This window comes from Rana temporaria, chromosome 10 (genome assembly GCF_905171775.1).
Source record: "Rana temporaria chromosome 10, aRanTem1.1, whole genome shotgun sequence".
Classification (NCBI taxonomy): domain Eukaryota; kingdom Metazoa; phylum Chordata; class Amphibia; order Anura; family Ranidae; genus Rana; species Rana temporaria.
In genome coordinates, this window is record NC_053498.1 from 55,996,539 (window position 1) to 56,010,283 (window position 13,745).

A 13,745-nucleotide genomic window follows, 5' to 3' on the forward strand; every position below is an offset into this window, starting at 1 on the left:
TCTGACAGACGCGAGTAGAGGAGAGCCGATCGGCGGCTCTCCTGACAGGGGGGGTTCGCGCTGATTGTTTATCAGCGCAGCCCCCTCGGATCGCCAATTACAAATGGGCACTGATTGGCAACATGGGTAAATCAGTGCCGCCCCACAGTGTCCATCAGTACCACCCCACAGTGTCCATCAGTGCCACCCCACAGTGTCCATCAGTGCCACCCCACAGTGCCCATCCATGCCCAGTGCCCACCTATCAGTGCCCATCTGTGCCACCCATAAGTATCCATCAGTGCCACCCATAAGTGCCGCCCATGAGTGCCCATCTGTGCCGCATATGAGTGCCCAGTGCCGCCCATGAGTGCCCAGTGCCGCCCATGAGTGCCCATCAGTGCCGCTCATGAGTGCCCATCAGTGCCGCCTATGTGTGCCCATCAGTGCTGCCTATGTGTGCCCATCAGTGCCGCCTATGTGTGCCCATCAGTGCCGCATACCAGCGCCGCCAATCAGTGCCACCTCATCTGTGCCCATCAGTACTACCTCATCGATGTCCATCAGTGCCATCTCATCGGTGCCCATCAGTGCATATCAGTGCCCGTAATTGAAAGAGAAAACTTACTTATTTACAAAAAAATTAACAGAAAAAAATAAAAACTTAATTTTTTTTAGTTGTTGCGCAAAAAAAAATCGCAGAGGTGATCAAATACCACCAAAAGAAAGCGCTATTTGTGGGTAAAAAAGGACGCCAATTTTGTTTGGGTACAGTGTAGCATGACCGCGCAATTGCCATTCAAAGTGCGACAGTGCTGAAAGCTGAAAATTGGCTTGCGTAAGTGCCCTGTATGGAAGTGGTTAACAAACTTGTGAAGCCTGGCAAGCCTGCAATTGCTTAGCAAGTAAGGGGCAGATTCACATACAATTGACAGGCACAGCGTATCAGAGATACGCTACGCCGCGTATCTTACCTGGCTTAAATTCGAATCCAGGAAGAATTTGCGCCGTAAGTTACAGTGGCGTAGTGTATTTCTGCCGGCGGAATTCAAATTGGCGGGTAGGGGGCGTGATTCATTTAAATGAAGCGCGTCCCCGCGCCGATTGAACTGCGCATGCTCCGTTTTGAAATTTCCCGCCGTGCTTTGCGCGAAATGACGTCGCAACGACGTCATTTTTTTTAACTTAGACGTGACTTACGTCCATCCCTATTCACGGATGACTTACGCAAAAAAAAAATCTAATTTCGACGCGGGAACGACGGCCATACTTTAACATGGCAAGTCTATCTATACGCCACAAAATAGCAGCTTTAACTATACGCCGGAAAAAGCCGACTAAAGACGACGTAAGAGAATGCGACGACCGCACGTCGGAAAAAGCTCATTTGCATACCTGACGCGGAAAACTACGCAAACTCCACCCAGCGGACGCCGAAGTATTGCATCTGCGATCCGAAGGCGCACGAAGCCGTACGCCTGTCGGATCGAACCCAGATGCCATTGTATCTTGGTTTGAGGATTCAAACTAAAGATACAACGCGGGAAATTTGAAAGTACGCCGGCGTATCAGTAGATATACGCCGGCGTACTTGCTCTGTGAATCTGCCCCTAAATTTCAAACTTGTAGCACAATTGCTTGCTATCTTGGTACTCTTTGCTTTAAAATATAAATATATATGAAGTCACTGAGGGTGACTTCTTGGGCTTCACCCACCAGAGAAGTGTGCTTCTCTGAACCCAACCTGCATATTTTCAGGCAAGGGTCACATTCTTTAAGTGAAGATAGGCTGAGCCAAAGATTTATTATTTCTGACTGAATAAGACTTTTAATAGTCTAAGGCAGGGTTTCTCAATGAGGGTTCCTAAAGAGGTGGCTACTTTTTTTTTTTTTCTTATCTAATAAACTTTGTCTGTATTAAGCTGGGGAGGATATTCAGGGCTATCCCTGGACAAGGAAAATGTAATTGCAATAAGAGTAGGAATTATCACATGGTTATATTAGAATTATGAGGAAGCACGAAAGATGAGTTTAGGTCTAAAGAGAATGCAACTGTCTGAAATAAGTGGTAGTAATGGCTAATGTTGAAGAAAATAATAGTTGTAATGGAAGTCGGAGGTGTTTATGTATGTATATTGATATTGCTGTGAAAAAAAATTAAATAAAGAATTTATAAAAAAAAAAGAGCAATGAGCAATCTATTCCTCTCAGATAAGTTCCCACTGATTCCATTGATTTTTTTTATTTAGCTATCTGTAGGGGGTAATTCTTCCCAATGACCACAAGTATAAGGAGAATTCTACTGACCATTACACTAATGCAGGGGTCTCCAAACTGCGGCCCGTGGGCCAGATGTGGCCCTTTGCTAGCCTTTATTCGGCCCTCAGGGCTTTATTCCTCCCACTGATATGAGGCACTATTCTTCCCATTGACTCCAACAAGGGGGCACTTTTTCTTCCACTGATACCAATGATGAGATACAATTACTCCTACTAATAGGGGCTTGACTCCTTATCCTACTGATCGCAAACTATGAGGCCATATTTATTCTCACCAATGCTGGGCCCGGGGCATTTTCTACCCCGCTGGCCACAATCCGGCCCTCCTAAAGGCTGAAGAACAATAAACTGGCCCTTTGTTTGAAAAGTTTGGAGACCCCTGCACTAATGTATCATGAGTAGTAGATATGGTAATCTTTAGCAGGTGTTCCCTGAGACCAGAAAGTAATTTCTCTGTGTTGAAAAGGTTGAGAAAGGCTGGTCTAAGGTGCAGTTCATAATATTGTGTTGCTGGAACATGCACATTCTGGCTACCTGTGGTGATGTGGTGGAATGCCATTGTTTCCCAATGGCACTCCAATGCACTTTGCCGATGAAAGTGTGTTGTACTACAGTGTAACTGCAATATACTGGAATGTGTGTTGCAGTGCGGTGCGCTGTCAAGAAGCAGGTCTATTTTTCTAGTCCACTGAAATATGTGTGAGCCCATTAATTTTAAATTACCAGTGTACTAACGCAGTGCACATTAATCATTATTTACAGTATCTCACAAAAGTGACTACACCCCTCACATTTTTTACATATTTGATTATATATTTTCATGTGACAACACTGAATACATGACACTTTGCTAGAATGTAACTAGTGAGTGCACAGCTTGTATAACAGTGTAAATTTGATGTCCCCTCAAAATAACTCACAGCCATTAATGTCTAAACCCAAAGTGGGCCCAAAGTGTCAATATTTTGTGTGGCCACCATTATTTTCCAGCACTGTCTTAACCCTCTTGGGCATGGAGTTCCCCAGAGCTTCACAGGTCGCCACTGGAGTCCCCTTCCACTCCTCCACTCATCCATGACAACTTAATGGAGCTGGTGGATGTTAGAGACCTTGCGCTCCCCAACCTTCCGTTTGAGGATGCCCCACAGATGCTCAATAGGGTTTAGGTCTGGAGACATGCTTAGCCAGTCCATCACCCTTACCCTCAGCTTCTTTATCAAGGCAGTGGTCGTCTTGGAGGTGTGTTTGGGGTTGTTATCATGTTGGAATACTGCCCTGTGGCCCAGTCTTCGAAGGGAGGGGATCCTGCTCTGCTTCAGAATTTCACAGTACATGTTGGCATTCATGTTTCCCTCAATGAACTGTAGCTACCCAGTGCCAGCAGCACTCATGCAGCCCCAGACCATGACACTCCCACCACCATGCATGACTGTAGGCAAGACACATTTGTCTTTGTACTCCTCACCTGATTGACACCACACACGCTTGACAGCATCTGAACCAAATGCGTTTATCTTGGTCTCATCAGACCACAGGACATGGTTACAGTAATCCATGTCCTTTGTCTGCTTGTCTTAAGCGAACCGTTTGCAGGCTTTCTTGTGCATCATCTTTAGAAGAGGCTTCCTTCTGGGACGACAGCCATGCAGACCAATTTGATGTAGTGTGCGGCATATGGTCTGCGCACTGACAGGTTGGCCCCTCATCCCTTCAACCTCTGCAGCAGTGGTGGCAGCACTCATACGTCTATTTCCCAAAGACAACCTCTGGATATGACGCTGAGCATGTGTACTCAACTTCTTTGGTCAGCCATGGCGAGGCCTGTTCTGAGGGGAACCTGTCCTTTTAAGCTGGTGTATTGTCTTGACCACTGTGCTGAAGCTCAGTTTCAGGGTCTTAGCAATCTTCTTATAGCCTAGGTCATCTTTATGTAGAGCAACAATTCTTTTTTTCAGATCCTCAAAGATTTTCCTCTGAGATTTCTTTGCCATGAGCAGTGACCAGTGACCAGTTTGAGAGAGTGAGAGCGATAACACCAAATTTAACACACCGGCTTCTTATTCACACCTGAGACCTTGTAAACCTAACGAGTCACACAGGGAGGAAAAATGGCTAATTGGGCCCAATATGGACATTTTCACTTAGATATTAATGGCAGTGTGTTGAGTTATTTGGAGGAGACAACAAATTTACACTGTTATACAAGTTGTACACTCACTACTTTACATTTGTAACAAAGTGTCATTTCTTCAGTGTTGTCACATGAAAAGACATAATAAAATATTTACAAAAATGTGAGGGGTATACTCACTTTTGTGAGATGTAATTCCGAGTCACAAAAAAAGCTGTGGAATTCTAGGTTGGATCTGTGTATCTTTTTTTTTTGGTGGCCAGCTTTCAATGTTTTAACTCCCCCACCTATACACATATTCAAGTATTCATAAAAACAATTGAGTACTGTCCGTGATACTTTTTTATTTGCACTAACTATTTTTCAGGACAAGCTTTTGGGGTATGTCCCCTTCTTCAAGATCCGACAAGTACTAAGTCACAGAGTGTTAAAAAAATAAAATTTCTGAGGGAAAGGAAACAACCCCATAAAAACAAACACACACACACACACACACACACACAAACAAATGTACATAGCAATGGTAATACAACTAGCAAAGTCAGTGGGATAAGACAGGGAGAGCTATAACACTGCAAAACTCCTTCTACAGCTACGGCTTCCTACAGCTTACACTACTGCCATTTTTATGACGTCCAGTGTGCATGAGGCCTAAGGCCTCATGCACACATGGTTCACATGATGCAGGTGGCTGCAATTGCAGCGCGATTCATCCTTGTTCATAACTTCTGTCCTGTTTTCCCAACCTAAGATCCTTTGCTACATCTTTTGTATTGAACGAAGTACACAACATTACTGGAGGTGCAGATGTACGATCCTGTGATATTGAAGGTCACTTTTGTGTGTGTGAGTGTGACCCTTTTAGATAAATCGATTTGGTTGTACAGTTTGCAGCATTTTTAATGGCAGGGTTTGCTTCCATTATTTGTTACTTCATAATCAGAATGAAGTTTCCTGCTTATTTGTTTTTTATTTGAGGTTGGCCAGTATTAGGGGTTGTTGGAATATTTATTTCAGAGTTTCATCCTCTGTTATAATGGGTTGTAAATCTTATTGTCTTTTTTTGCCTTCTAGTGCTTAATTGTACATCGTTACTAGAGGTACAGGATAAAAAAAAAATTCTTTTTGTATTGAAGTAAATTTTATCTTCGGCTTTTCAAGGCCGTGTATTTGCTGGTGTTGATGGTTTTATCTCTTAACCTTTCTTTTGGAGGAGTCTGCTAGTATTCTGAGATGTTTTATCTCTATCTTCTATGTCTGAGCATATTCAATGGTATCAGATGGCCTAGTTGTGCATGATGGGCTGTTTAGTGTGTTGGGGTGAAAACTGGAACTATGGAGATAATTGCATTGGTCAGTCGGTTTTCTGTATATCGAAATGTGAGGCTTGTCATCCCTGATGTGTCTAGGAAGTTGACATGTGTATTTAAATAATCCATATTTAGTTTGATTGAAGGGTGAAACATGTTAATCAATGAGTAAACCTGTTTTCTTCAACTTCTTTCAATATGATAAAAAAAACATAGACATAGCAATAATATCTTATGGCTTTTGTTGTATGCTGTTCCGGACTTTGTCCTCCAAGTCAGTGAGAAATATGTTTGCATATTGGGGTGCAATTTGACTTCCTATAGCAGTACCCATACACTGAAGATAGAGATCATTGAGTAGTTGTGTATAAGAATGAATTCAATGAGCTCTGTAACATCCTCAGCAGTGTATTTGTGGTTTGGTGAGGATGATAAAAATCTGTGACATGCAGCCAACCTAGCCTTGTGAGGGATGTCACTGTACAGAGATTCTACATCCATAGTGACTAGAAGTGTATTTGGTGGTAATTATGGTATATTGTGGAGCTTGTTCAGAAAATCTGTTGTGTCTTTGCAGTATTCATGACTGTTTTTTTTAAAAACAAAATTCTATGAGGCCTGATATTTGTTCAGCAAGTGTATTCATACCTGCATTGATGGGTCTGCCTATATTTCCTGGCTTGTGAATCTTGGCAGAATGGAGAAGTATCCGGAATCGTACTGATAAATTCTGAATGTAGGTGGGCTGGTAGTGTTTTAATGAGACCTTTTAATTGCTTAGTAAAATTCTGGGTCGGATCATAATCCAGTTTTTTATAGTAAGGCCCTGTACACACGGCCGGTAATCACGTCAGGAAAAAAAACGTTGGTTTTCCTGACGGGATTCCTGGCAAGCTCGGCTTGCCAAACCAAGCATACAGAGGGCCATTCAAAAGAACCCCCGTTCTTTTGAATGGCAAGAAAGTGGTGACATCATCGACTACGACGAGCCGGCGCTTGTCACATTTGATGCTGTCGCCGCCATCTTGCTACACCCTACACTATGCCTTGTATGCTACTGCGCATGCGTCGAAGGCTTATCAAACATGCGCAGGTTTACCTTCAGACAGGAAAGCTTACAGACGACCATTTTTCTCGGCAGGAAACACTCTGCCGGGAATCCCAACGAGAAAATAGAAAGCTAGGTTCTCTATTTTCCCGTCGGGATTCCCAGCTGTTTTCCTGATAGGAAAACTGCTAGGGAGCATACACACGGCCAGGATTCCCGGCCAAATGCTCTCCTGGCAGTTTTCCTGCCGGGAAAACCGGTCGTGTGTACAAGGCTTAAGTAGCATTTGCCATAGTGTCTGGCCCTCTTGTATGTATTTTTTTGTATCTATCACAACAACTGCTTCCCCTTTATCCCCTTTTGGTGGTGATGGCCTGATTATTGCGTAATATATCAGAGATGTAACCCGCAGTCTGAAGCTGTCAATATAAATGTCCATTTTGGATTGCATCCTTGTGGAGGTGTGAAATTGCTGTTCTTTTTCTCACATTCCATTGTCCTAGTATTTATTTTCATTACTGTGAAAATATTCTTTGAGCCTTAGACCTCATGCCCACCAACGTTTTAAAAAATGGGTTGTAAAGCCAGTACAGAAGCCAGGAAAAAAAGCTGCGTTAAAAACGCGATTTTGTCCGCATTTTGCATTAAATTTATTGCACGTTTAGCCGCGCTGGCTTTCAGCCACGTTTCTCTGTCTCTATTAAAAATTAATGGTTCCCTATGAAAGTCCATTTATTTGAATAGAAGTTGCACCAGAAGTTGGATCAAGAGGATCCGACTTGCAGTGCTTCTTGTGTGCTGAGAATCTTGAGGGGGGAACAACACGAAAATGAAAAAAAAAAATTGCGTGAGGTCCCCATCCAAGACGGTAACAGACCCTTTGGTCTGGTATGGATCTTAAGGGGAACCCAACACCAAAAAAATATGGCGTGGGGGTACCCCCAAGATTCATACCAGACCCTTATCTGTGCACACAGCCGGGCAGGTCAGGAAAGAGGGGCGAGCGAAAGCCCGCCCCTCCTGGACCATACCAAGCCACATACCCTCAACATAGGAAGGTTGGTGCTTTGAGGCAGGGGGGCCCTGCGCCCCCCACCCCAAAGCACCTTGTCCCCATGTTGATGAGCACAAGGGCCTCTTCCCGACAACCCTGGCTGTTGGTTGTCGGGGTCTGTGGGCGGGAGGCTTATCGGAATCTGGGAGCCCCCTTTAATAAGGGGCCCCCAGATCCTGGCCCCCTACCATATGTAAATGAGTATGGTGTACATCGTACCCCTACCCATTCACCTGGGGAAAAAAAGTGTCAATAAAAAAACACACTACACGGGTGTTAAAGTAATTTATTAGGCAGCTCCGGGGGTCTCTTCTGACTTCAGGGGTCTGTTCTGACTTCTCTGCACGCTCGGGCCTGTCATCCGATGACCCTGCCCCTTCATACGTCGACACCCAAGTGCATGATGGTGATGTCATAAGGGGCAGGGTTATCTGATGACATCACCCGGTGGCCCCGCCCCATGCCTATATAAGTCATTGCGCACCGCGCACATGGCATTACAGCGGGAGAGAGCGTTGAGTCAACATCGGAAAAAGAGCAGAGGGAAGAAGACGATGGAGAAGATAGGGCAAGAGCTAACAAAAGAGGGGGAAATAGAGCAGAAGATTGCCGGCTTCTGACATTTTTACAGCTCTAGTGCTGGAGCCTCAGAATGCACTGGTCCTGGGGTTTTTTTTGCAGCTTAAAAACGGCTATGCCATTTACACCTTAAAAACGCCATGGTGGGCATGAGGCCAAAGGCTAACATGGAGAGGCATTTTTGCAAAAAATGCTCATAAAAGCGGCTGTAAAAACGTCCATGGGCATGAGGCTTTAGACTCCTGAAGAATTCCTCCAAATCTGACAATAACTGCAAATTATCCAATTTGGTGGTTGGGCAGAATGTAAGGTCTTTGGAAAGGACTGTTATTTCTGGTTAGGAAAGTTTATGATATGAAAAATTGATGATTCCAAGTTACTCTGTTACATTCACATTGTCAGTCAGGTAAGCATTTACCTTGGGATTCTGGATTGGATTCCAGGTCACTGATAGCAGGGGGTAGAGATGTTGTGTTGGTTTTATGTTGTTTAGATTGTATCCAAAAGGTCTGTTCTTGGTGAAGCTTCTGGGTTGTTTTTTGCTTCCTATTCATGGCAAGTTTTTGAAGTTATCTTTGTAAAGTTTCCATTCCATTCTTAATTTGGTTGATGATGGTAGGGTCCAATGATGTTAGGATTTCAAAAACAGATTTTGTTTCCTGATTGTTACACTTTTACCATTCAGTTTATAAATAAGGTTTTTCCTTAGGACGTTTTTTGACGTTTTTACAGCAGCTGTTTTTGGCAGTAGACGTTTTTTTAGTTTTGGTCAGTGGCGTTTTTAAGCAGTAAAAAAAAAAAAAAGACGAGTGGTTCTGAGAGACGTTTTTCAGCTGTAAAAACGCTCTAATGCTGATAAACGCAGGTAAACGCTCAAAAACTTTGCTCATCAGCGTTTTGTAATGTTTGTAATGTTTTTAATCCATTGTAAAAGAAAAAAGACACCAAAAAACGCTAACACGGAAAAATGCAAAAAAATGCTAAAAAACCCTATTGCAAAAACGTTGAAAAAAGTAATATATTTATAACGTTATTTTTATGTGCAGTATGCAATAGGCCTAAATCTTTTGATAGTATGTCTGCACAATCCTTCTGCGTAAGGAGAGTTCAGTGTATTTGCACACAGATTTGCACTAAGATTTTTAATCTGGAGACCTTGTGGTATGAGATTCCTCTTTTTGCATCTTGAGAGAAAGATGTCACTGTTGATCTGTATTTCCTTAGGTTGGTTAACTGCTTCTTTATGCGGCTACAGTATATGCATTACCACCCCAAGCAAGTATTCATAGATAATTGTCAGAGAGACAATTTTGACAGGCCGCCATTAAGAAAAGTGTCTATTTGCCAGTTTTAGATTTTTGTTAGTATACCAACCCGTATGTCTAAGTACCTCTTTTGTAAATGTCCAGCTACCATATTAAATTAATAACCATTTTAAAGAAAGAATTTTCTTATCCCCAGGGAGCTTTGGTATTTTCTGGTACATGTTCTGGATTCTTGTCTCCTATGAAAGTCCAGCAGAACATCCCACAATATCAGAAGAAGAGCAAAGGTACATTGAGGAGAGCATTGGAGAGAGCACAGGTTTCATGAACCCATTGGTGGTGAGCTAAATTTAATTTTTCTATAATTCTAGCAGTAAAGTGTTGTATCGTGTTAGTCAAAGGTAGTAGTAGCAACAGTAGGCAATACCTTTCATGTGGCTAACTGAATATAGTTTTAGGTTGAAGCTATTGAAAACCCTTAATTTTCTTCTTCAGTAGGGATGAGCTTTATGTTCGGGTCGAACATGAGTTCGACTCGAACATTGGCTGTTCGCCCGTTCGCTGAATAGTGAACAATTTGGGGTGTTCGCAGCAAATTCGAAAGCGGCAGAACACCCTTTAAAAGTCTATGGGAGAAATCAAAAGTGCTAATTTTAAAGGTTAATATGCAAGTTATTAAAAAGTTTGGGCACTCGGGTCCTGCCCCAGGGAATATGTATCAATGCAAAAAAAGTTTTAAAAACTGCAGTTTTTTCGAGAGCAGTGATTTTAATAATGCTTAAAGTGAAACAATAAAAGTGAAATATTCCTTTAAATTTTGTACCTGGGGGTGTCTATAGTATGCCTGTAAAGTAGCGCATTTTTCCCTTGTTTATAACAGTCCCTGCACAAAATGACATTTCTACAGGAAAAAAAGTCATTTAAAACTACTCGCGGCTATAATTAATTGTTGGGTCCTGGCCCTTCAGGTCTGGTATAGATTTTAAGGGGAACCCCGCACCAAAATTAAAAAAAAAATGGTGTGGGGTTCAGCCCAAAAATCCATACCAGACCCTTATCTGAGCATGCAACCTGGCAAGCCACAGGAAAAGAGGGGGGATGAGAGAGCCCCCCCCTCCTGAACCGTACCAGACCACATGCCCTCAACATGGGGAGGATGTCCCCATGTTGATGGGGACAAAGGCCTTATCCCCACGACCCTTGCCCGGTGGTTGTGGGGGTCTGCAGGCGGGGGGCTTATCGGAATCTGGAAGCCCCTTTTAACAAAGGGGACCCCCAGATGCCGCCCCCCCTATGTGAATTGGTAATTCCGCCCCCCCTATGTGAATTGGTAACTGGGTACATTGTACCCCTACCATTTCACCCAAAAAAGTGAGAAAAAAAAAGGGAAAAAAACATGCACACAAAGTTGGGACAAGTCCTTTAATAAAAAAAAAAATTCCAGCGCCGTAATCCTTCTACGAGTCTGACCCGCCGCTATGAACGATACCGCCTCCATAGGAGGCTCCCAGCCGAATGACGTGCAACCCGTCTGACACCTATTTTATAACCGAGGGCTGTCCTTTCACCACTCTCAGGCTTCGACTTCTAGAACAAAATCTCAGTCCCAGTGCAGGTTCCATAAGAAGTCCTGGTCCTCCAAGCTTCTCAATGTAGGGGTGCCACCACAATTTTTTCAAGTATGGCGGGGGTGTTAGCAGACAAATGGGTCCTTTGTGCAGTTGCTCATGGTTACAGGTTGGAATTCTAAATTTTTACCTCTGCACACTTTATGCTTTCAAATGTTTCCCTGAATCTGTTAAAAGAGATTGTTACATTTTCAGGCTCTCGCTCATCTTCTGTCTTAAAGAGTGATTTTCCCTGCTTCAGAGGAAAGGGGGGTTTGCAGCTTTTATTTAAACCGTTTTATAGTTCTAAAGCCAAACTGTGATGTTCATCCTATATTGGATCTCAAGCATTTGAACACATTTCTCCAGATACAAAAGCTTAGAAAATAATTAGTACATACAGTGTTGGCCTTGCTCCATCCAGAGCATCTCTGGCATCAATGGACATAAAGGATGCTTACCTATATGTCCTGATCTTTCCTCCTCACTAAAAGGTAGTAGTGGTGTAGTTTTGGATAGGGTAGGAAAGGATTAAAAAGCGTTCTAGATTTTTTATTTTTAGGCTGCATTCACACCTGAGCGTAGGGCGTTCGGTCGTTTTTTCGGGCGTTTTTTTTCGCACGTATTCATGCTTATTTGCGCGTTTGCATACAGCGTCGTGCGACGTTTTTGTACTTCGGCGTTTCTTATTTTAGCCAATAGGAAAAATTATCTTCTTTTCATCACTTGTTGCTATGTTGGTAGATTTTTTTTAATCTTCTGCATGGGCGACAAGTTCTATTGATTAAAGCGACGAAACGCCCATAGCAAACGCCCGTTGTCGTGCGATACGCTCAATACGCGCGTTTCCCATTATTTCCTTTGGGGAAAAAAAAACGCTCAAACGCCGCTGTCGCGCAATTCGCGCGACAAAAAAAGGTCCGGGACTTGTTTGAGCTTCGCGCGACAGGCGTTTGGGCGTTCAGGCGTTCAGGTGTGAACAGTCACCATAGGGAATTATGTTAATTCTCCCCTCTGGCGTTTGTGAGCAGTGCGCTTCAGGCGTAAAAACGCCTAGGTGTGAATGGGGCCTTATTGTCTGTATACTCTAAAGCCCTGTACACACGGATATCTGATGGAATCTAATCTGGTGGATTTTTTCGTCGGATATCCGATGAAGCTGACTTTCATCAGTCTTGCCTACACACCATCGGTCAAAAATCCGACCGTTTTCAAACGCAGTGACGTAAAACACTACGAAGTGCTGAGAAAAAGTTCAATGCTTCCGAGCATGCGTCGACTTGATTCTGAGCATGCGTGGATTTTTGACCGATGGACTTCCACACAGACGATCATTTTTTCTATTGGTTTTTTATCCATAGGAAAATTTTAAAACATGTTCTATTTTTTTCACCGATGAAAAACAAACCATCGGTCCGTTTTCATCAGACAAACTGATCGTGTGTACAGGGCTTTAGGGAAATTTCTATTCACTATCTTTCCCAAAGATGTAACAAAAAAAAATTGGCCAAAGTGAGGTGAATTCCCTACGTAAATGGCTGTACCCACAACAGGTGTTTTTATTGGAAGCTTTCCCTTCTTCCCTTCTCCTGGGGACAACTCTACAATTTAGAATTTCTCATAATTTATTTCTTGAAGAGGGAGGAATCATGATGAATGAACCTGCACTTTTGGTTGGCCCTGCCAACCCCACTCTGTTCAACAAAAATTGATAATTTGATTGACCATCTCAATCTCAAAAGAGCACATTGGAAATTTTTTGAGCAGAATGCCAACTGCATTCTTTAAGGTGCAGCCACCGTTTAGGTATTGCAATATCAAGTTACAAATGTTAATAACCATTTGTGTATTTAGAGAATGTATTTAAAACCATGTCTATAATGTTATATATAAATAATGTTATATATAAATAATGTCTTTGCAGAAATTTAAAGCACCTTGGCGGAAATTTTTCACCTCTATGCCAGTGTACGCAATCATCGTTGCCAACTTTTGCCGCAGTTGGACATTCTATCTCTTGCTCATTAGCCAGCCGGCCTATTTTGAGGAAGTGTTTGGCTTTGAGATCAGTAAGGTATGGTGTTCTTTCTGGAGGTACTATATTATTAACTTTCTAAATCGAGTTGAGATCAATAGCCTCTGTAAATAAATAATTTTGTTGTCATGTGGTTTTGAATAAAACCTAAGTACAGAACACTAAAGCCATAAAACACAGCCTAAAAGCCAGTTTAACAGGGTTAGTTAAGGATAATATTGACAAAACTCCTTTCCACGAGTAATCAAGTGATAGGCTGCCTCCTACAACATTGAAGTTTGTGGTGGTGTAATTATAAGTTGTTAAAGGGGTTGTAAAGGTAAATGTTTTTTCACCTTAATGCATTCTTTGCATTAAGGTGAAAAAACATCCGAGTATTAGCGCCCCCCCCCCCCCAGCCCCCCCAATTACTTACCTGACCCCTCGAAAGCCTTGCGCTGTGAAAGAGCAGGCTTCTC

General features: G+C 42.8%; 1 protein-coding gene across 1 annotated transcript in view; it reads left to right on the plus strand.

Annotated features, from left to right (window-relative positions):
* The window catches only part of SLC17A7 (solute carrier family 17 member 7), a 211,417-nt gene that overhangs the window by 181,022 nt on the left and 16,650 nt on the right, over positions 1-13,745 (plus strand). The window contains exons 7-8 of the mRNA XM_040327637.1: positions 9,842-9,984; positions 13,177-13,326. Coding sequence (XP_040183571.1) covers positions 9,842-9,984; positions 13,177-13,326 — 293 coding nt within the window. The remainder of the gene's footprint in view (positions 1-9,841; positions 9,985-13,176; positions 13,327-13,745) is intronic.